The sequence below is a fragment of the Salvia hispanica genome, chromosome 1 (assembly GCF_029641045.1).
Source record: "Salvia hispanica isolate PSC_SH4W2 chromosome 1, Shi_PSC_v1, whole genome shotgun sequence".
Taxonomy (NCBI): Eukaryota; Viridiplantae; Streptophyta; class Magnoliopsida; order Lamiales; family Lamiaceae; genus Salvia; species Salvia hispanica.
Genome location: NC_142692.1, coordinates 40,568,136 through 40,593,343, shown reverse-complemented (window position 1 = coordinate 40,593,343; position 25,208 = coordinate 40,568,136). Strand labels below are relative to the sequence as shown.

Genomic DNA, 25,208 nt, shown 5'->3' with positions numbered 1-25,208 from the left:
ACAACTAAAAAATAACACTTATAATTCACATATCAATACCGAGAATATCGAATGTCAACAACTCGTATGAAAATGTCAACAACTAACAAATAACACTTATTATTCACATATCAATACCGAGAATATCGAATGTCAACAACTCGTATGAAAATGTCAACAACTAACAAATAACACTTATTATTCACATATCAATACCGAGAATATCGAATGTCAACAACTCGTATGAAAATGTCAACAACTAACAAATAACACTTACTATTCACATATCAATACCGAGAATATCGAATGTCAACAACTCGTATTAAAATGTCAACAACTAACAAATAACATTTACAATTCACATATTAATACCGAGAATATCGAATGTCAACACTAACAAATAATACTTATAATTCACATATCAATATCGAAAATATTGAATGTCAACAACTCGTATTAAAATATCAACAACTAACAAATAACACTTATAATTCACACATCAATACTGAGAATATCGAATGTCAACAACTCGTATTAAAATGTCAACAACTAACAAATAACACTTACAATTCACATATCAATACTGAGAATATCGAATGTCAACAACTCGTATTAAAATGACAGCAACTAACAAATAACACTTATAATTCACATATCAACTGCGATGTCAACAACAAATATTATTCATGTCAACTACGATGTCAACAACAAACTTTATTTATGTCAACTATTATGTCAACAATAACATTTTACAAATAATTAATGTCAACAACAAATATTTTCATGCCAACGACGTATATTATTTATGTCAACAAAATCGTATTAAAATGTCAACAACTAAAAAATAACACTTATACTCACCAAAAAAAATAACACTTATAATTCACATATCAATAGCCAGATTATCGAATGTCAACAACTCGTATTAAAATGTCAACAACTAAAAAATAACTTTTATAATTCACATATCAATAGCCAGAATATCAAACGTCAACAACTCATATTAAAATGTGAACAACTAAAATATAACACTTATTATTCACATATCAATAGCCAAAATATCAAATGTCAACAACTTTATTAAAATGTCACCTCCGCAGCGCCAATCTTCCTCCCTCTCTTCACCAATTTCTTCTTTCCCCCTCTTTCCCCTGTTCACCGGAGCTAAAAAATTGAGATATATGCATCTCAATTTACGCCCCATCAGAAGCGACCAACTCCACCGCCTCAGATTCAACTTTTTCCTCAATTTCGAAACCACGGATTGGACTCAACCCTCATTTTATATATTTACACATTGCTAAATTATTCCAACAAACATATCTCAAATTTCAATACATTCAATAAACTAATATTGGAATTACAAATTAGTTCAGTACTAGTGATTATGATAGCTTTAATCATCAGTCATTAATATGTATCAACTACGATGTCAACAATAACATTTTACAAATAATTAATGTCAACAATAAATATTTTCATGTCAACGACGTATATTATTTATGTCAACAACAACGTTTTACATATAATTCATGTCAACAACAATGTTTTACATATATAATTTATGTCAACAATATTTTTCATAAAATTTATGCCAACGAGCTATATAATTCATGTCAACAACGAGCTATATAATTCATGTAAAAAATAAACATTTTCATGTCAACTACTTGTATAATTTATGTCGGCAATATCACAAACATCTTATCTACACAACTAAAAAATTCCAGCAACACAATCGAATTAAAATACACAAATCAACTTGAAAACTAAATGTTCACTTAAGCCGTAGACAAAATCAAGTTTAGCTAAGAATTAAATTACATGATTTTGATTTGATATCAAGCAAAACGAAGCAAAGGCACTGATTTCACAAACAGATCTAGCAAATTGGATCAGAAACGAAGCAAATGAAAGCAAAACTTACATATTGGAGTTGATCTGAAACAGAAACGAAACAAATGAAAGCATCTGCACCAGCAGCTTCAGCGTGCACGAGCTTGTCTTACTGCAGATCTCGCCGAAAACGATCTCCAGCAGCGATTTGAGCGGAGACGAAGGAGGCATCGGAGACGCCGAGCTTGTCCTTGAGGTGCTCGACGAGCTTTTGAGCGTCGGAGGTTTGAGATTTGGTCGCCGAGCTCGACGACTTTCTCCTGAGCATCGAGGGCGGCGGAGGGGAATTCGCCTCCTCATCTTCGCGATCCTCCTCCAATCTGCATCCGATCGGAGAGAAATCGCACGCCGCAAACCCTAGAAATCCCCGCCGCCGGAGCAGGAGATCATCTCGATCGTCGAATCGAGTGGCGGTGGAGGGGAATTAGCCTTCGCCGGTGCCGACGAGGCTGTCGATGCTGAAGAAGCTGATTTCGTGCACAGTGGAGGGGAAGGTGAAGGAGAGCTTCGTGATCGTGAAGAAATCGGAGGATCCACTGGGGAATTTCAGGCGGTCAATGGTGGATATGATCGTGGAGAAGCAGATGTTAGAGAAGAAGGATTTGGAGCAGCTGTTGTAGTGCTTTCTCTCGTTGAATTCAATTGATGAAATTACCAATCTATCCTTTCATAATAAATTAATCTAAAAATATTTTTTGTGTGGCAAAATCTGGACCACTCATTTAATAAAAATGAGTGGCTGATATTGCATCTCATTTCTCAATTAGCCTAAATAATCTCAATTAGCCTAAATAATCTCAATTGATCACAATCCTATATATATATATATAGGGAGATGATCAAAATAAGAATGCATTTAAATCCAGAAATGCAGCCCAAATTCTGGCCCTAGGATTAGATGATCTAATGGTCAATAATCAACCCAAAACACGGAAGGTCATAATTAAGTAGTTTTAGGTCATATTATAAGATTTGGGTTTATGTCATGTTAAGATCATTTTAGGTCATGCTTTGTTAGCATGACCTAAAAATAAACTAACTATGACCTAAAAATGCCCTACGTATGACCGTGTTCTGCGTTTCTGTATATAAATTTGGTCTTTATAGATCAAAACTATATATATATATATATATATATATATAGGGATGTATTCATATTCTTCTTCCATATAATGTTCTATTATCCTTTCTAATCTTGGTCATCCATTTTCTAGATTTAATGGCCGAAAAGAGTGCCTGATTTATAATTGTTTATTAATTAAAAAAACTAAAAAGGGCTTTCATGGTAATCACATTGGAGACGGTTATGGTAAGTGCATGATTATCTCAATTCAAATTGCAGCGGTGTTATTCAACGATTCTAGAAAATATTTCTTCTCTTTTACCTCTATTCTTCCATCATTCTCCCAGTTACGAAAATTATTGTTGTAAAATTGGTGTCGATTTTTTCATTTTTTTATACTTCTCGTTGTCGCCATATTGGAGCAGCCCCGTATCGTGCTATATTATCGTTTCCGTGTTCTTCAACAATGGAAGAAGGTAATTTAAGACGAATTTATGTTGTCATTAAACTGATTATGTAACTTGAAAAAATCCAGTAGGCTTTAGCAGTAATTGGTGGATGTGGTTTAGTATTTTGCTTAGGCGACAAGTCTCATGTAGTGTTTATTTTGTTTTCTCGGCTGTTGTGTTGTAATTCAGGACTTATATAATGTACGAATAGTAGTGTATAATGCATTCTTTCTTATATGTAATGTACGGTTGATATCGTATAATGAAAATAAATTCTGATATGCTTGTTGTTTTGGTTTTATGTATAGTGTTCGTTATACCTGAATGTTCTCCACAATTGAAGCCTGTGGTTGGTCAGAAGTTTCAATCCCTAGATTTTGCTTTTGCATTTTACGATGTATATGTCCGCGTTGTTGGTTTTGATACGTGCAAACAAGGAATGTGGAGACGGATGGTGTTACTACTTGGTATTCTGTCGTATGCAATAGGGAGGGCAGCAAGAGATCGAACAAGGAAGACGAAGTGAATGCACGATCTGGTTTTACTATTAAACGCAGGCGGCTTTCCAAGCGATGTGGTTGTAAAGCAAGTATATCATTCAAGTTCTTTTCCGAAGCAGGAATACCAGGATATATTATTCAGGAGTTCAACGAGGTTCACTACCATTATATGGTGGAGTCAGAGCATCAGCAGTTTATGACACTTAATCGGAAGTTAGATGACGTACATCACAAATTCATTCTTGACTATTCAAAGGCTAATATAGGCCCCACACTTACCTTTAAGGTATTGAAGGAAATTCTCGGTGGGTTTGAACTTGTCCGTTGCAATGTCGGGGATATCAGGAACACTTCGCGAGACATCAAAGCATACGCAAACAGTTGTGACGTGCAGATGGTGTTGGATGACATGGCGAAGAAGAAGGAACCGTCCGATGCGTTCACATATCACTACGAAGTTAATGCTGCTAACCAGTTGGTTGCCCTCTTTTGGTGCGATGGTTTGATAAAGAGGAACTGGCATATGTTTGGTGATATAGTGGCGTTTGACTCCACCTACAACACAAACAGGTATACATTACAATTATATTTATTGTTCATTATATGCAATCTTTTGTACATTACTAATTGCATTATACAGCCATACATTTACATTATTCTTACATCGTTATGCATTATTCAGAATTAATGATGCTAATACCGCATACCTGTGTGCAACGCAGGTATTGCATGATCTTCACACCTTTCACGGGTAAGGACAATCATGGGAAATCTGTAACATTCGCTGCCGGATTGGTGTGCAATGAGAAAACAGGGGCCTTTGGCTGGTTGTTCAAACATTTCGTCGAATGCATGGGTGTAGCACCCAAAATGATTGTAACCGATCAAGACTTGGGCATGAGATCAGCTATTCAAGAGGTTCTTGTAGGCACTCAACACCGATGGTGTATGTGGCATATAATGCACAAGTTGGCTTCCAAGGTTCCAGGCAGGTTGCTTAGGGACGAAGATTTCAAGAAGGAATTCAATGCCTGCGATTGGTCGGACTTGCTTGAACCCGACGAATTTGAAGAGGAGTGTAATGGAGTGATTGAGCATTACGAGCTGGAAGACGTTGATTGGTTCAACACATTGTACGAGTATAGACAGATGTGGATACCAGCGTACTTCAGAGATTTCCAACTCGGTTCGATGATTACGACTACGTCCATATCTGAATTGGAAAACAGCTTCTACAAAAATTTTATGAAACCCCGAGCGAACCTTGCCGAATTATACTTGTATTTCAACAATGCTCTGGAATTATAGCGGAACGCTAGAACAAAACTGGACTACAACGATGCTACTGCCGTGCCCATACTGGCCACTAAGTTGGCATTCGAGAAACATGCTGCGACGATTTACACAGACAGTATGTTCAGGAAAATACAAGAAGAAATTGTTGATGGTAATGACAGATGTCGTGTACTTGGTTTTTCATCAACAGATATGGTTGACACCTACAAGCTTGGGGATAGCCGACGCAATTCGTATTCTGTGAGACACGACAAGACTGACGATTCATACTCTTACGACTGCAAATTGTTCGGTAGGCAAGGATATTTGTGCTGCCACATTTTTTTTCTGTTCAGGAACAATGAAGTGAAAAAAATTCCAGAGAAGTACTACGACAGCCGATGGATGAAGACTCCCTTAAGCAAGGTTGTACATGGACTGTTTGGTGTCACCGTAGATACAAGGTCCACCGTTGACGATAGGCAGACTGTTTCAAATAAAGGGATATCGTTTTTCTACGGTTTTCTTCGACGGATTGAGACGGACATTGACGTGCTTCGTGCATTCGTAGGTGGTTTGGAAGAACTTGGTAATGAATATGTACATTACTCCACAGAATGACTTAACTTTTTGTATATTACATCGACGAATCTGTGCATTACTCCCTTTATTTACTCCATTATTCCATTACTTTTTTAATGTGCATTATCGATTAATAGCCTTGCATTAATAATGATAGTTTGTGCATTACTCCCTTTATTTATTCCATTAGTCCATTACTTTGTTAATGTGCATTATCGAATAATAGCCTTGCATTAATAATGATATTCTGTGCAAAAGTTCCTCAAAATCCAGTTAATATTTTATCCTTTATCAGTTTACTACATCACACACTAGTAGCAAAATATGCTTCAGTTATCAAGTGATATGTATGGTTCAAAACAAGTCGTCTTTTGACCAAATCAAAATAAGTTATCCAAAAACAACAGTCTTAAAGTTAACGTCAATAGCGTTTCTAATGATTACTCTTGCAATCAATCCAGCCCGTACTCTTCGACCCACTTCTCAAAGTTGAACCTAGGCGGCCTCTCTTTCCAAAACTTGGTGGCATTAGATTGGTTGGTGTCACGTACGGAGTTGTGTGGAGAAGTCAGCAGTGCCTTTTCAACTTTTATTCTGTAGATTTCCAGATTTTTTGTCCCTCCCGCCGAAATAAGTGTCCATATGCCGCATGACGTACACCTCCGTCTCCACAGAGGGGTCGTTTTTCCTCCAAGGCATTGACACCACATGTGTCTTACATTTTCGGACATCGGCTGCCTTTTGTTGAGCCTTCAACTTCACAATCGCGTCAGCGAAAAACTTTTTCTACAACAAAGACCCAAAAAAGATGCGTGAGAAATCTAAATAATGCACAGGTAACTGAATGTAATGCATCGTAACGGAATACCCTCAAACACGCACCAGAAGGGAGGGTGTTTTTCCATACTTTGCGTTGAACAATTTGTGGAACTCAGCCAAGGTGTGGTCGATGATGTTCATGTTGTCATCCGGCACATCAAAACACAACACGCACTGATGGGAAGAACCCCAAACCGGGAAGAAGAACTGTACAATTGAAAGTACATTACGTTACACATTGATGTGTATGTTGTTCATGTAAATCAGATACGTTAGCTTAATAACACTTACCATGTCATATGTATCTCATTTAAAGATTCCCGTTCCAAGTACATCATCGAACATCCAAGTCCAGAATGTCTCCCTCAACTGTTCCTCTGACAATTCAGCAGGGGTCTCAATCACGGTGTGTCTCTACAGTGTATTGTGGTAAACTAGTTAATAATTTGTAATTGCAATACTAAATAGCAACCAAGGACATAAGGTATTTCACTAACGCATGGTTTTGTCGAGAAGAAGACCCTAGAAACTGTCTCCGGAGCCTTGAGCTTCTCCATGTTATTCAAGTAAGCGCTCCAAGTGTCTACAATGGTTGGGCTCACGGACTTGAACAGCGCTAGCGACGCGAATTCAAGCTGCACAGTTTTGATACATTCGTCTTCATAGACAACTGTATCCCTACACAATAATAAACACTAAATCATAAGTAACATTTTTCCCAGCACAAAGGTGAGCAACAATACAAAACTTACTTATATCTTTCCGGTGTGCTTAGTAACCAATAGTATAGCGCCTTGTCCGGATGATTTGGCTTCGTTGTTAGTCTAACAGCCCTCTCATTGAATGGAGAACGGGCAGCCAGACTGGCTTTCTTGAAACGAGATGTTGCTAGTTTCCCAGCATCCTGCACAAATGGAAGATACAGTTAAAACAAGTTAGCTACAACCATACATGTTAAATATGACAGACCACATGACCAGCCACTTCTTGTTCGATATCTTTGCATTTGCCCTCCCCTTCAAAAACCTCATCTGGAATGTCCAAGCCTTTTCCCCTCCCACCCTTTCCAGCAACACCTTCAGATTGGTTTGTTGTTTTCACAACACCAATCTCAATACCCTTCTCAGTAGCTGGGGCAGTTTTCTGCTTGGACAAAAGTAACGTTCCAACAGATGAGTGTAATGCATAATAAGTAATAAATAATTCACACAAATAACTAAATAATGCGTATTACCAACTCGTTTTAATGCATACAACCGAGAAGATTGTAATGCTTAATAATTACTATATAATGCAAGCAATTAAGCAAAACTGAACAAGATAACAATTTGTTTTATGAATAACACCATAATAGTTTTAATGCATAATAATTATTATAAAATGCACGCAACTTGACAAATAATGAACAAGATAACAACTGGTTGTCATGCATAATAATTATTATATAATTCAAGTGATTAAGCAAATAATAAAATTACTTTTGTAAGGGCAGCCCGTTTTCCCTTCCCCTCCTTAGGAGCTACCTCCTTCATTGGCTTGCTTGTTTTATCAGCTGGAATCTCACTGCGTTCCACCTTGTTTTTTGCTGCTTTCTCGGCCTTGCCTTTGAGTTTATGTCCACTTCCACCTTCACTTTCACCTCTTATCTCAGACGGCTATACACAATTGCAGCACAGTTAAGTATGTAAAAAATGATGAACATGTACATATTTAACAATGTTATGTTCCTACCCCAGTCATGATTGGCACACCACCCCCGGATGTCCCAGATGCTGTTCCAGATCCACCAACCAAATTATGCATGTTCGATAGGTCTTCCACTGTGGCCCCACCATCCTCGTTTGATCGGTTGTCGGACATCTCATCACTTGGTTTTTCCTGAATTGGGATGTCTCCTGACACAAGTAAATAATGAGGAAATAACGATTTAGTAATGCAACAACCTCTCTATATAATGCATTGTAAAGTTTACAAAATATTGCATCACCTTCTGACGGGCGCATTGAGATGTTTCCTTGCTGATCATCTCCAAGGCCATCATGTCCTGTCTCCTCAACATTAGTGTTGTCCTCTCCCCGACCACTACCCTCTGCCCGTTGTGGTTCTTGCGTAGCAAAAGGGTCAGGACACTCAAAGCCATCCAAGACGAACGTTGGCCTATCAAAGCCTCTAGTTATTGTCTTCTTTTTGTCATAGGTCTGCATCATCTTCTCCATCTCAGCAATCCACTCATGACTATACTCTTCCTCGTCTTCCCTCGCTTGTGTTAGTGTTGTCACGATTTCCTCATCTTCCACAGCCTTTTCATCTTCCATACCTAACAACTTCATGTCAATCTGACTCCCCACTCGGAAGCACTCATCATCAAGGAGTTCAACAGGTATTTGTTTAAAATCGTCGACCCACCTCGAAATAGCGTGTCCCATCAACGCACGTGAAGCGACAAAACGATCTCTTATTCTCTTCGCTCTGTGCCTGCTGGGGGGTCCACCACCTCCCATATTCACAGCTTCTACCCTCCTCGCTTCCTCGTCAATCAAATACTTTTGTTTGTCAATCCGGTCCTCTAACCTCCCAGTTCCGAACTGGTTAAGCTCCACCTCCTCCCTTTGCTTGAGGGTCTCCGCTGTCCAACCCTTTATAGTCGGCCAGGCACGCATGACTCGCCTCCGTATGTGAACCTTGCGGTCCACGTACGCACACTAACAATATCCACGCAATGCCAAAGATCAGTAATGCATCACGACACAACACTAATGCACAATTAACACTAATGTAATGCAATAGATTAATATTAGTAATGCAGTTAAAGTAATGTATGTAATATAACATATAATGCACTAATAATTTTCCTCACCAAAACAAAGTGGATTGATCCAGTGAAATATGCACTTTCCGCCCTGTCCCAGCTAGGATACGTGGCTTCCAGCATGGATAAGACGTAACTGTTGGAACTGGCAGCGGAAGCGGGCGCATAAATAACAATCACATAATAATCAGATCTATTTAGCAGATTATTTAGACAAAACCTATTCGCGTAATTATCACATGTATCATGCTCATAACTTAAATTAATCATGCTTTAAGAATATTGAAACCTAAAACATGCTTTTCTACGGAGCAGAAAAAATACCTAATTAATTCTCCAAAGAATTGAAGATGGCTAGCTTCTTCTCCACGTGATGCTTTGAGTACTAGACCACAAATCTTCTTTCTGGTTCCCGAACTGTATCCCAATATCAGTGTGGGCTGATCTTACTAGAATACTAGGACTTAAATAAAGAAGACAGAAGAAATCCTTTTTGGAATAGGAGAGGAATTCGAAAATCTCCTCAGCTTAGAAGGGGAATTTTCGAAAATTACAATAATGAAAAATTGTGTTTTTCTGTCTCCTTTATTCTCCTATTTATATTAAGTTCCTTTTGGGCCCAGACAGAGATCTATGGAAGGTTTTGGATATGGGCTCATCCAATTTACTTTTTACTAATTAAATTGAACCCACAATTTAATATAAGTTATAATTGGAATATTACGAGCAGCCACTACAGAAGTAATATTGAACTCTTCCCATCCAAATCCGAAATTACAAGTAATCCGGGTTTCCGTTTAACTTTCATTTCCTGTGCTTAAGATTAAAATGTCCATTAATTAATTAATGTCTGCTATTGACTTAATTAATTAACTTCTTATTAATTCCAAGAGTGGACTTAACATGAAACGCTTATTTATTATTCATAGAGTAATCACACTCCAACTAGCTAGGTTCCGAATAATAAAACCATGTTTCGCGCTCCTCTTGATGACATTATCAAACGAGACTCAGCTCGCGCACGATTCAATATAATAGCAATCCTAGCACCGCTAGATATTGATCACCACTACCCAATATATCAGGATAATTGGGTTACGAAAAACCCGCACCATTTGATAAGTCAAAGTAGTGCGTAATCAATACCGTATGCTCAATGCTAACCTACATTGATTAAGAAATAAATATTTATCAAGACCCCGCCTTTCAGTAGATAGCCTAAGGCAAGTCTTGCTGTTAGATCCGTTCAGTGCTATACCACACCAATGTCATCTTATTTCAGTAAGGCTTAGAAATATGCGGACTGACATTGCAGCCTTTCTCGATGGATAGTCAAATTCCATCTAGGTTGTGAAATTCATCTTTTTCTTTGTTTAGAACTGACCGTATTACCTTAAAGTGGACGACGCCCACAACCGGTCTACTAAAACAAAGACTTAGACTTTGTTAAGTTAACTTATACATTTAAACATGCATTAACATTCATTAAATGTAAAACATAACAACATTATGAAAAAAAAATAATCTGTTTTATTTATTGGAATATAAAATAAGAGTTTTACAGTATTCAATCACTCGAAACGTGATTTCTAGTATACAAACTCTAACAGTAACCGCACCAATTCATGTTACCGATCTCATCAACTTCGTCGATGAAATGCAGTATCTTTGGCTTGCAATTTCCGTGTGAAGGAGTCTCTATCAAGGCATTCTCAAGTAAGAACATGAAAAGACGCTTGAAATCAGGACCCCCATCAGTTTCCTCCTTAATCATTTTTGCAACGTCTGTCGCGTTCATCTTGTACCGAGTCTTTTTACACCGCGCTGCAACAAGATCGTTGAACTCGAAGTTGGTCTGATATTCTTCTTTGCGTGCGATGGGTGTCGGGCCTCTCAGAAAGCCCAACGTCAGGTGGACATCCTCCTCATTTAGGGTTAAGGCTCACCCCCAGATAATTGAATCTCGCACCGAGCCAGATTAAACGACTTGAGCACCCGGTAAGCTAAGTACCCTGGGATCTCCCTAATGTTGAAGTTTAGGACAGCGCCGAAACCCAGTTCATTCACGGCTTCCTTCTGCCGTGGAGTCGGGCTTTGTATACATGAAATGAACTAGGTGGGGTTCTGTCGACAGTACAGGTGGTCGGCTTTCATTCCCCTCGGTTTCTTCTTCTCCACGTCTTCATTGGCTGAACTGGTTTCAGCTTTTTCCTTGGCTAACCTTTCCCGAAGTTTCTGGGCTAATGCTATTGGAATAACATCGTCAACCGCATCATCAAACTCAACCCGACGCTGCTTAGATGTTGTCCAGAATATGAAAAAGATATGTATTAGAACAAATAATGTATACGTCACAGCAATTAATGCACGACATCTATTAACCAATGCACAGAACAAAAGATTTAATGTATAAACCAAATTATACTAAACAATTACTTCCTATACTGAAACGTATACCACAGAGTGCAAAGAATAGCAATTTCTCAATGAACACAGAGTTCCAATCCAATGAAATGGACAATAATGTACAACAATGATCAAATAATGCATCACCTTCACTCGGTTCCAGTTGGCTTTGTACGACCGACCTCTTTTAGTCATTTATATCTGCGCGACAATATTGACGAAATCAGTGAGGTTTCAACCATAAAATGACGAAAACTGTAAATATTGGTCAGAAATCCACTATACACTTCCATAATGGTTACAACCCTAAATCAAATGCTCACAATTTCATCTTCTCCACAAAAAAAACGACAACTTTTGTGCATTATTCCAAATCGAAAGCTAATGGATGAAAACTCAGATATAACTCACAAAATAACTTAATATAGCAAGAATGAACATAACCCTTACTATAATCGGCTATTGGTTGTGTTTGTAAACATCGCCAATCGAGGTTTAGGAGTGTTTCTACCTAAAAAAATACTTCAGAAGCACACCTTTTTTGTGTTCAGGAGATGAATTGACTACCAACGGAGCGCGCGAACCAAAGCAGCAACTTTTGTGAGATAGAATCGTCGATCGACGGCGATTTCACGGCGGGAATCGTTGCTGAAATTGAATTCGAGTGAAAGAGAGCGGCGGCTAGGGTTTCTTGTGTTTTTGAATTAGGGGAGAAATTGTGTTGAGAGAATGTTGATGGGATGGAGTGAGAGAGAGAGGGGAGATGAAAGGTCGATGAAAATGTCGCGTAAATATCGGACCTTCCGTTTTGAAACGTCTGGGTTAGTATGTTATTTTACTGCTTTACCCTTATAATGCACGAAAATGAACTAATAATGCAACACGGGATAAGATTTGTCCTTTTAATCTAGTTCATCAATTCCATCAATCTAATGGTTGATATTTAAGAAGAGAAAAGACACTAAGGGTGTAATAGGACCCTAATGCTCTCATATATATATATAGGTTTGTGTTAAAATGACAACACCTCTTAAAGTAACACCATACCACCAATCCTAGTCAATCATTTGTACACATGGACGAATAATCAGCTGCCATGTGGCAATCATAAAAATTATTCAAGGGTAAATTTTCGCGGACTGCAATATCCAATACGCTAGACTGCAATTTTTCCCGCCTGCAATATCCAATACGCTGGACTGCAATCTATAGATTGCAGTCTAGTGTATTGGATATTGCAGTCTAGCGTTTATAATATTGCAGTCTAGCGTGGTGTCACAGTGTCATTTTAAGAGTGTTGTCATTTTAACGCACCCCTATATATATAGAGAGAGAGTTGTGATCAATGTCAAACCCTTCTTAAAGACCGAACTAGAGACCAAATTTGGGCCACTCATTTTTCTTTATATTATGATTATGATTAATTTTGAATTAATTTAATATTTTATTAAATAAAAACGTTTTTAATTTATTTATTTTTTTAATTTTTTTTAATTTTTTTTAAAAAAAATTAATTTTTTTTAAATTTTTTAAAATTTTTTTTTTAAAAATTTCTTTTTAAAAAGTTTTTTTTTTAGAAATTTTTTTTATTCGATAAAAACTTGTTGGAGTAAATAATGAACTATATTCACTACATAATTAACTAAATGAATGTATGTTCTGAAGTAATTTTTCGCATTCATTATATACTGAATTTACTTCAACTGAAAGATAATTATGTCATAACACATTATGAAGTAATAAAATAATAAAATGAAGTAATAAACTTATGAAATGATGTAGTAAACTAATGAAATGAAGTAATAACATAACTGAATGAAGTAATAAACTAACGGAATGAAGTAATAGCATGACTGAATGAAGTAATAAACTAACGGAATGAAGTAATAACCCTAAACCCAACTGAAAGATAATTATGTCATAACACATTATGAAGTAATAAACTAATGGAATGAAGTAATAACATGACTGAATGAAGTAATAAACTAACAGAATGAAGTAATAAACTACTCCCTCCGTCCCAGATAATTCGTCCCAGTTCCTTTTTTACACTCATTTTGCAAAAATAATAATAAATAGTTAAAGTGGAGAAAAAGTAAAGTAAAAGAGAGAATAATGTAGAGAATAGTCTTATCTACATTATTGTTTCTCTTATTTTACTTTCTCTCAACTTTACCTATTTATTATTATTTTTGCAAAACAAGTGTGAAAAATGAACTGGGACGAATTATCTGGGACGGAGGGAGTAATAGAATGAAGTAATAGCATGACTGAATGAAGTAATAAACTAACGGAATGAAGTAATAAACTAACGGAATGAAGTAATAGCATGAATAAATGAAGTACTCCCTCCGTTCCTTCATAGTTGAGTCATTTTTTCATTTCGGAAAGTTCCCTCATAGTTGAGTCATTTCCATATATAGTAACTTTTTCCTCTCTTACTTTACTCTCTCTTACTTTATTCTCTCTACTTTATTCACTTTTTACTTTATTCTCTCTACCTTTCTCTCTTTCTAACTTTTTTATCTATTTATTTAACACACTCAACATTCATTTCTTAAACTTCGTGCCGAAAAGTTCCGCCTCAACTATAAGGGAACGGAGGGAGTAATAAACTAACGAAATGAAGTAATAAGTTCATATCATACATTCATTTAGTTCATTATGTAGTGAATATAGTTCATTATTTACTCCAGCAAGTTTTTATCGAATAAAAAAAAATTAAAAAAATTAAAAAAATTAAAAAAAATTAAAAAAATTAAAATTTAAAAATTAAAAAATTAAAAAATTAAAAAAAATTAAAAAAAATATTAAAAAAATATTAAAAAAATAAAAAAAATCTAAAAAATAAAAAATAAACGTTTTTATTTAATAAAATATTAAATTAATTGTAAATTAATCATAACCATAAGATTGAGAAAATTGAGTGGCCCTAATTTGGTCTCTAGTTCGTTCTTTAAGGGTGGATTTGTGGTTAATATGACTCTATATATATGTATATATACAGGGATGTATTCAGATTAATGTATAAAAAGCTGTTAAAATGTAAAACTAATTATATCCCTTGATTAAGTGTGATCTAATGGTTAATACAAAATCCACGTGGAATTAATTTAATTGCTTAAAAATTCGAAAAGGGTAATGATGGAACACACACAAAACATCAGTTATTTTGATCCCATGATTTACGTTCAATTATTATGCTGAGATCTTTTTTCCTTGTTTATCAAACCATACCGTAAAAACTAATCTTCTCGGCTGTTTTGAAGAAAGTTCTGTATTTTTGCTAATTCGAACATCTTTAATCTCCCTTGCCATCGACAGGTTCAGTAGTATCCTCTTGATTTATCAACGATGGAAGAAGGTATTTTTTTTTAGCAAACGTGATGTCTGATTTTGTGATGCTTTTCATTGATTTGGTTGGTTATTTTTTCCTTGATTTCAATAAAGTGTCGTTCATATTCATGGATTAGGGAGATGACTCCATTTTTTCCTTTATTTCCTTTTTCTTTCGTTATTGTTTTGTGTTTGTATGAAGTAGCTGCCAATTCTTTTCACGAAAATTTAGTGATTACAGAAAACACTCACCCAGGCCAGGGAGATGACTCCATTCCCCTAGGGTTTAGATTGCTATGGGGCTAGGTTATAGTACAATCTTATTTAAGAAAACTTGTCATGCAACAATTATTTGTCCATACATTGAATTTGATCCATCCCCTTGGGGTTTGGAAATCTATGGTGCTAGGTTGTAGTATTGAATAATGAATTAAAACTTCACCTAGGGCTTGGAGCTAAATCACAGTTCGTTTTGCCTATTACCAACATTATTCACTAATTTTAATTTTGTTCTATACAACAGTTGATGTACAAGTTTTATTGTTTAGTGTATGAGTTCGTCACATTAATGTAAAACCATTGATTTCGTAATGTAATTAAATGACCAGGTGTGTTCTGAACTAAGGGGTCATGTAGTGACAAGCCTAGCCGAATCATTTCTCAAAGGGACAAGGATATCAAGGAGGCGAGCAGACCACTTCGAAGCTGTAGGGCATGCGATGAGTTGAACCATCACGATACCAGAACCTGCCCAACACGCATAGATGCTGCCAAAGACAATGAGAAGTGTAAAGGAAAGAGGATCTGTTAATTAGTTTTCGGTTTTTTTGTCCAGAATTTGAGTTTAAAAAATTTGTTGCTTCATAGTACCTTATGTTCTACATTTCGTACATTGTTTTTCGGGTTTTTTACTTGGTGTTTTTTTGTTGTTCCTGAATCCGTAGTACTTACTTAACAGCTTCATATTACACATACTCTTTGTAGTACATCATCCTTGATTTTATTTACATTACTCATTATCTGCAGCATTTAGTGCATTATTTCATACCTTAGTTACTCGATAACGACAAAATTGTTGCTGGATATTAAGTTACATTATGTGATGAATTTGGTACATCATTTGAATCTTGCACAAAGTACGCATTATTACAACCTTTTTGTACATTATTAACTAAAATACATTATAACATGCGTTTTGTACATTTTACATTATTCCATTCCTGTTGTACATTAATATGAATCACATAAGTTAACTGCAAACACCATACGTCCATAACTTACTACAAAAACAGAAATCCATTCATCAAAACCAAACGTATAAGTTTTCTTAAAGGCTAAACATCCATCCATCAAAAACAATCCCATAAGTTAACTACAACGACCAAACATCCATCCAATAAAAACAATCCCATAAATTCAGCACAAAAACAACTTGCAATTCAAGACTTACTGCTCATAATTGTTTCATAATAACACCCTATTCCATACTATAGTCTTCAAACCAGTGTTCGGAGTTGAAATTCGTTGGCCTTTCTTTCCAATGTCGGGTTGCGTGGGTCTGGTTAATTGCACCCATACTGTTTTGAGCACAAGTCAGCAGGGTACGCATGTACTTAACCCTCAACATTCCCAAGCTCTTGTACGACTTAGCACCCGTAGCTACTGAGACCGCACTTTCTATCCTTCTGTGAATCGCCTAAAAATGAACAAAATCAGTAGGACTTCTCCTCGTTAACCTGAGGCATTCCTTGCCTCGACGAAGCTGGCATATCTTCCCCGATGTCCTCATCCTGAAGATTTCTTGCTCTTTTGGTACCTATTTTAAAAAAATTAAATAGGTATAAAATAATCAATTTGTTTTATAATAATGTTTATCTAGCAAATGATAATGTAATAACATATGCTGTAGGGATGTGGCTATAAAATGTACTAATGAGCAAACATAATTATAAGATGTACTGATTTGGAACCATAATGAACAAATGAGAAAATATGATGTAATCATGTACTAGATTATATGCATGATGTAGCTTAAATGAATGTACAATGTACCAAATAAACTTAATGTTCTTAATCCTGATTAATAATGTACAGCAATTTCACATAAATGAAGTCATATCTGGAAAAAGAATATATATATGAGTTACTGCTTTGGAACCATAATGAACAAGTGAGAAAATATGATGTAGCACCACAAGACGCAACACAATCGCAGCTAATTATGTACTAGATTATATGCATGATGTAGCTTAAATTAATGCACAATGTACCAGACAAGCATAATGTACCGAGTCCTAAATAATAATGTACAACAATTTCCCATAAATCAAGTCATATCTGGAAAAGAAAAAAATATATATGATGTACTGATTTGTATCCATGATGCACAAAATGAGAAAATATGATGTAGCACACCAAGATACGGCAGATCAGCAGCTATTCATGTAATAAACTATATGCATGATGTAGCTTAAATGAATATATAATGTATCACCTAAACAAAATGTACTGAATCAATAAGAATAACATACAACAACTTCCTCTAAATAAATGTATATCTGAAAAAAGCGAGTAAACATGAACAATGTACAACAAGTACCCAGAAATGCAGCTTCATTTAGTAAGCTGTGAATGTACTAAACTTTATACATGATGCAAACATATGATTTTGTAATGTAACATAAAACTCCCAACAATGCGTACAACTAGGTTAACAATGTTCAAGTAAAACTAAAAAGCCAAACAATCGTCTACCTTTTGATTGGCTAGCAGGCATCTTCGAAGTGGTTCGATTGTTGACCATTTCTAACGAAGCCCTTCACTTGCTGCAAGTCATCAAACAAACGATGTTGAATTAGCCACTATTCCCAAGGCAGTATACGAAACAACAAAGGGGAAAGATATAGAATCGTATTAGGTAATTATCAATTCCAAAACCCAAATGAACAATAAACCATATACCCAAAAAAGATTCAAAACCGAAGAAAATTAGCAAATATTATTGTAGAATGGAATGGAAAATTATAAAATCAGCAACTCAACCCCTGGATAAACCCTCAACAACAAAAACTAACCTAGAAATAAAAATTGATACAAAATAATGTACAAAAAAAACGACGAGCAGTTCCTAAACTTCAAAATCTACATTAATTGGGAAAAAAATCGATTTTGGGCCTTATCTTTCTTCGAGCCGTCGTTTAGTTCCTCCACCAAACCTCCGTCGTCGGAAATTTATACTCACCGATTAGCCTGGTTTTACGCCGTTCGTCGCGAAGAGACCCGGTGAATGTGAAGTTTTGAAGTGGCGGCTAGGTTTTGTGGTTTTTGAAATTAAAGGAAGAGGAGAGAGGGTAGGTGGAAGTGGAAGTGATGGGAGAAGAAAGTGGGAGGAAAATGAATCAACACTGAAAATTAAATCCCGTAAATTTTGTGGAGACAGAACCGTCATACGTCAAATTCCCAAAATGCCCAATAATGTAAAATTACTGTAACATAATGTAGCGAAATACATTTAATCACATCCATCAGATTAATAAATCTAAGGGATTAAATTAGTCCTATATATATAGGGGTACGTTAAAATGACAACACTCTTAAAATGACACTATGACACCACGCTAGACTGCAATAGTATAAACGTTAGACAACAATCTACAACAATCTATAGATTGCAGTCTAGCGTATTGGATATTGCAGTCTGCGTCACCTTGCAGTCTAGAATATTGGATGTTGTAGTCCGCGTAAATTTACCCTTGCGAATTTTATGACTGCCACATGGCAGCTGATTATTCGTCCACGTATATATAGGGATGTGTTAAAATGACAACCCCTCTTAAAATAACATCATACCATTATTCCTAGCCAATCATTTGTATACGTGGACGAATAATAAGCTGCCATGTGGCAATCATAAAAATTGCTCAAGGGTAAATTTTCACAGACTGCAATATCCAATACACTTGACTGCAATTTTTCCCGACTGCAATATCCAATACGCTAGACTGCAATCTATAGATTGCAGTCTAGCGTTTATACTATTGCAGTCTAGCATATATAATATTGCAGTCTAGCGTGGTGTCACAGTGTCATTTTAAGAGTGTTGTCATTTTAACGCACCCCTATATAGGGGTGCACTAGGGTGCCACCATAGATAGGATAACACCATACCACCAATATAGTCCGTTAGATCTCGTCTATGGACGCCTAGGATTAAGTTTCGTGAAAAAACACGGGTTTGCAGTCTACTGTATTAGATATTGCAGTCGTGGTAAACTGCAATATTGTTGTGGTAAGACTGCAATATTCAATGAACAGCACTGCAATCTGGTAACGTAAAATTAGAAATTTCCTATTTTACCCCTCCGTGTTTTTACACGTGGCAGCATGACAAGCACACGATTTTCAGATCCAATGGCCTAAAATGGTGGTATGGTGTTACAATAAAGAGGGTTGTCATTTTAGTACATCCCTATATATATATATATATATATATGGTCTTGTTAGGTTGAGATTATTTAGCTAAATTGAGAAATGAGATGCAATATGGGCCACTAATCCACAAGATTAACAAAATGTCAACAAATACCACATTATGTCAACAAGGGGGTATAATTGTCTTTTCATTAAATTGTGTTTGAAATCATTTTCTAAAATCCTCTCTAAAACTCTAGCTTCAACATTCAAATCTTCAAATCTTCAACATTCAAATGTTCAAATCTTCGAATCTTCAAATCTCTTCAACATTCAAATCTTCAAATCTTCAAATCTTCAACATTCATATCTTCAAATCTTCAACATTCAAATCTTCAAATCTTCAAATCTTCATATCTTCAAATCTTCAACATTCATATCTTCAAATCTTCAACATTCAAATCTTCGAATTTTCAAATCTCTTCAACATTCAAATCTTCAAATCTTGAACATTCAAATCTTCAAATCTTCAACATTCAAATCTTCAAATCCTCAAATCTTCAACATTCAAATCTTCAAATCTTCGAATCTTCAACATTCAAATCTTCAACATTCAAATCTTCAAATCTTCAAATCTTCAACAATCAACATTCAATAAAATAACACTTATAATTCACATATCAATACCGAGAATATCGAATGTCAACAACTCGTATTAAAATGTCAACAACTAAAAAATAACACTTACAATTGACATATCAATACCGAGAATATCCAATGTCAACAACACGTTTTAAAATGTCAACAACTAAAAAATAACACTTACAATTGACATATCAATACCGAGAATATAGAATGTCAACAACTCGTATTAAAATGTCAACAACTAAAAAATAACACTTACAATTGACATATCAATACCGAGAATATATAATGTCAACAACACGTATTAAAATGTCAACAACTAAAAAATAACACTTACAATTGACATATCAATACCGAGAATATCAAATGTCAACAACTCGTACTAAAATGTCAACAACTAACAATAACACTTACTATTCACATGTCAATATCGAGAATATCGAATGTCAACAACTCGTATTCAAATGTCAACAACTAACAAATAACACTTATAATTCACATATCAATACCGAGAATATAGAATGTCAACAACTCGTATTAAAATGTCAACAACTAAAAAATAACACTTACAATTGACATATCAATACCAAGAATATCAAATGTCAACAACTCGTACTAAAATGTCAACAACTAACAATAACACTTACAATTGACATATCAATACCGAGAATATCCAATGTCAACAACACGTATTAAAATGTCAACAACTAACAAATAACACTTATAATTCACATATCAATAGCGAGAATATCGAATGTCAACAACTCGTATCAAAATGTCAACAACTAACAAATAACACTTATAATTCACATATCAATAGCGAGAAAATCGAATGTCAACAACAAATATTATTTATGTCAACAACAAACTTTATTTATGTCAACTACGGTGTCAACAACAACTTTATTTATGTCAACTATTATGTCAACAACAAATATTTTCATGTCAACGACGTATATTGTTTATGTCAACAACAATGTTTTACTTATAATTCATGTCAACAACAATGTTTTACATATAATTTATGTCAACAACATTTTTCATAAAATACAACCTAAACTCAACCCTTCTCAACCTAAACTCGTATTAAAATGTCAACAACTAAAATAAGACTTATAATTCACATATCAATATTCTACATATCAAATGTCAACAACTTGTATATTAAATGTCAACAGTAGCTAGAAGAACAACGTCAGCGCCGCCGATGTGGTGTCTCTTCCGGCGAGGATGAGGTTCGAATTCACGAACCTCATCGATTCCCCCCCCCCCAGCTTCTTCTCCTTCCCCAAACCTAGGGCGCCATTGATTTTCTAGAGAAAAGGAATGTTCGAATTGAACCTCTCGCTGATCAAATTGAGAGCGGAATCGAACACCTCCGCGAATTCAACCTCCGGCAACGAATTTGCTGATGCTGACAATGCAGATTCCGACGAGATCGCATATCTCCATCAAAAGATCAGCAAACTCGAGGAGGAGAATCACAATATCATTCAGGAAAACATGGATTACCTGCAGCAAACAAACGATCTCACGACATTCGTCGACGAATTGAGCTCTGGACTTGCCGATTTGAAGAATCAAACTGATCTCGAAGGCGAGATTTCAAGGCTGCATCGCGATCTGGAGGAATCGAGGGCGGAATTTTCCGGATTGAAGAGCAAATTGGATGGTAGAGATGATGAATTCGAGATCTGGAATCAGATAAATGACTGCAGATCCACTTTCTCTCACCTCCTATTTTGAATCCGCTAATACTATACGTTGTGAAACAGAGTCACCGCCGTTATCCGATTGAAGAGCTTAATATCAACGTCTGCGTTTGAATTTGGAATGCCGAAACGAAATTGATTGATTACTATCAATATGCAGAGAGAGAGGTAGACGAAGATGGAGGACCGATTAGCGGTAGTGATTTGGGAAAAAAGGAAATTTTGAGAAGAAGAGAGATGGCTGGTGCGGAAAACGAAAGGGAGAGATGACTGGTGCGGAGAATGAACGGCTGAGGTCGAGCCTCTGGATGGATTTGGCGGCGGCGATTGGTGGCGGGAGAATGAACTGGAGAGGTTTTGGAGATTGGGGAGGGAAGACGATGGAAGGTAGGTGAGATTGGCAAATTATTATGAAATTACTATTCTACCCTTTCATAATAAATTAATTTTAAAATATATTTTGTGTGGCAAAATCTGGACCACTCATTTAATAAAAATGAATGGCTGATATTGCATCTCATTTCTCAATTACCTTAAAAAATCTCAATTGATCATGAACCTATATATATATATGCATTTCTGGATTTAAATGCATTCTTATTTTGATCATCTCCCTATAAATATATATATATATATATATATATATATATATATATTTTAATCCCTTTACATTTTAGATAAATCAAAACAATTAATATTCCACCCAATGTAGTTCATCAGGTGTAATCTGTATCACAATTCACAACTAGTGTATTTTTTAAAATCTAATCTTTATTCTTTACCGATAAAACAAATGTATATCGTCAACTTAGGGCTTGTCTGGTACCCCTGAAACGCCGTGAAACAGCATTCCTCACCCCATTAACCGCTGTTTGGTAGTTCCAGCGACCCGGTACACAACAGCCGGGTTTCCAACCTTCATCTACTACAATCAGCGTCTTCGTGCTAACACAATCAGAGTCTTGAGCAGGTATAAGAGAAGAGCTTTTCACGATTTGGCTGAAAACGCTGCATTTATACGATTTTGCCCTCCAAAATCATCAACCGTTTCATCTTTTATGCCCTTCATTTACAGTTGGTGGCTCAATTTCCGTCGAGGCGAGTTCAACACTACACAGGCGTATCCTCCCTCTTCGACTCACTTCAGTTCGGCGTTCATCGGATTACCGTTTTCCGGTTGAGTTTTGATCTGGTTGTTCGATTATTGTTGAATGGTGTCGATTTGTGCGCATTTTAGGGTTCGATGTGGTGTTTTACTTTTTAAACTTCGAATTGGGGTTCTTGCCTAATTGATTCTGTTCTGATTGGAGTTGGTATTATTGTGCATCTGAAGCTATGAGATTTTCCCCTTGGATTTGATTGCCTTGCATAATCAATTTCGTTCCGCAATAGAGTGATTATGAATTGGTGATGATGAATGTGGTGTGCATCTGCAATAAGGTAAATTGTGTGAAAAAATCAATCCGGATAGTGGTCGACCTGTTTAGTGCAGTGTCTATTCTTTAATTTTACCACTTTGATGTTCATTTGTGAACGGATTGAATTCAGATTGAGTTTTGTGGGATCTCATTTTTTTGGACTGAATTCAGATTGAGTTTTCATCTGTATCACTCGTTGTATGAAGATACTCCCTCTGTGTGCGGGCTCTCGTTTTTTTTGCTGTAGTTTGTAGTTCACTCTGTTCCTCATTATTCACAGGAAACAGAGCAGCCGAAGCAGGCTATGGAAACCTATAGGATCTTGCTCGATAAACCACAATGAGCACATGCTCGGCCAAGCTCATAAGTTTCTCGGCATCTGCTATGGGAATGCTGCGATGATATCCACGTCTGATTCTGAAAGAGTCGCTCTACATAGAAACTCCGTTAACTCGTTCAGCCATACATTACGCGCTGGGATTTAAGATCCGGAGATCAGCTTCCAACTCGGGTTGGAAAACGCTGTACAGAGAAACTTGGCTTCGGCTTTCAACCAAGCCATGGTGTACTCAAAGACGAGCGCTGGCAGCTCTGCAAGAGGCTGGAAACTTTTGACGCGCGTTGCATCAGCTGAGCAGAGGCTGGTGGATGCAGAAGCCATCGTTGATCTTGCATTGGACGAAACAGAAAGCATCAAACAGATTGAGCTTCTTAGGTTGAAAGCCCTTGTTCAGATCGCTCAAGAGCAGCCGAAGCATGAAAAGCGCGAATAAGGTTTGCACACTTTCAAACGTTACATTGCTGCACGAACATTTCCTGTGAATAACGATGTCTTGATTGTTGAAGTTGTTTCTTGGCAGGTGGAAACCAATTACTATGAATAGGAGGAGCAATACACAGCAACACAACGGAGAGCAACCAATTACCTTGCCGCAGCTTTATCCGATGCACGGCGGGTCGTCGTTTGATCGCTAGGGTAGATTTTTTGTTAAAGGAGCCGCTGAACAAATTTGAGTTATGTAAACCCTATTTAAGCCATCTAATTGACACTATTCACTCTTGGCAGGAAGATAATCATTTGTTTACCGCCTGAATTTCTATGATTTTGGGATACAACATCGATAATTGGAGTTCAACCGAGAGAGGGGTACTTTAGTCAGCATTTTGTGTGTTTCAGCGGATCGTCGTTCCAACCAAACGTGGGTTATGGGCTAATCTAATTGCTTGAGCTGAACCAAACAACCTACTAATCTATCAACCAATTCATGAAAACCCATTAACCATAAAACCTTGTTAATTATTTACAAACCTACCAGACGAGCCCTTATAGTTGAAAGAATGATTTTACAAATTTACTTCGTTTCAGCGTTTCTCTTATCTTAGCACGTGAAAGGACTTTAAAATTTGTTATAAATTAAAGCGACTAAGGTCTACGTGTATCGCCATCACGTGGCGTATCTTTGATAAACAATAAATTAAAACATAAAAGTTAGAACTTTTCTAATTTAATAATTATATGAATAGTGAATAGAATATATCTCGTTCCATCTGCAAACAAAATTTTTTAGATGTATCGCCACGTGACAAAAATAAATTAAAGAGAACTTTTCACAATTATGCATTGAAAGTAAAACCATACTTTAAATTAAATCTCCCAACAATAAATAAGATAAAGGCCCTTCTCTAACAATAAACAACATATATTACCAATACAAAAGGAGCATCGTGAAGCCTTTTTTTTATTTTTATGACTTTAATTTTGTGTTAACAACCTTAATTTTGTTAAATGTATTTTAGACTTTATATAATAATAATAAGTTTTATACTATACTTCATTTGATTTTATCTTTTAATTTTCGTTAAGTGATTCTCAAACAATTCCATTGATTAACTAGCGATTGTTTAAACC

The 25,208-nt window shown here is 36.1% G+C and overlaps 1 protein-coding gene, 1 long non-coding RNA gene and 1 pseudogene across 4 annotated transcripts; 2 read left to right on the top strand and 1 right to left on the bottom strand.

Moving 5' to 3' along the window:
* Positions 1 to 2,330: 2,330 nt before the first annotated feature.
* On the top strand, positions 2,331 to 5,783 carry LOC125220680 (protein FAR1-RELATED SEQUENCE 5-like). The gene is made up of 4 exons (XM_048122831.2): positions 2,331 to 2,491; positions 3,876 to 4,457; positions 4,610 to 5,000; positions 5,196 to 5,783. Exons 1-4 carry the CDS (start codon positions 2,331 to 2,333, stop codon positions 5,781 to 5,783), a joined length of 1,722 nt encoding a protein of 573 aa, XP_047978788.2.
* A 5,192-nt stretch (positions 5,784 to 10,975) lies between these two features.
* On the bottom strand, positions 10,976 to 17,917 carry LOC148933804 (uncharacterized; annotated as a pseudogene).
* A 4,714-nt stretch (positions 17,918 to 22,631) lies between these two features.
* LOC125222548 (uncharacterized) lies at positions 22,632 to 24,435 on the top strand. Of its 3 annotated transcripts, XR_016130117.1 has the most exons (5): positions 22,643 to 22,851; positions 22,957 to 23,057; positions 23,580 to 24,073; positions 24,160 to 24,275; positions 24,366 to 24,435. It is a non-coding gene; the product is annotated as an uncharacterized LOC125222548 (long non-coding RNA). The 3 variants fall into 3 exon arrangements; XR_016130116.1 differs by having other exon boundaries at positions 22,632 to 22,851; positions 22,957 to 23,321; positions 24,160 to 24,393; XR_007176575.2 differs by having other exon boundaries at positions 22,645 to 22,851; positions 24,160 to 24,393.
* The last annotated feature ends 773 nt before the right edge of the window (positions 24,436 to 25,208 follow it).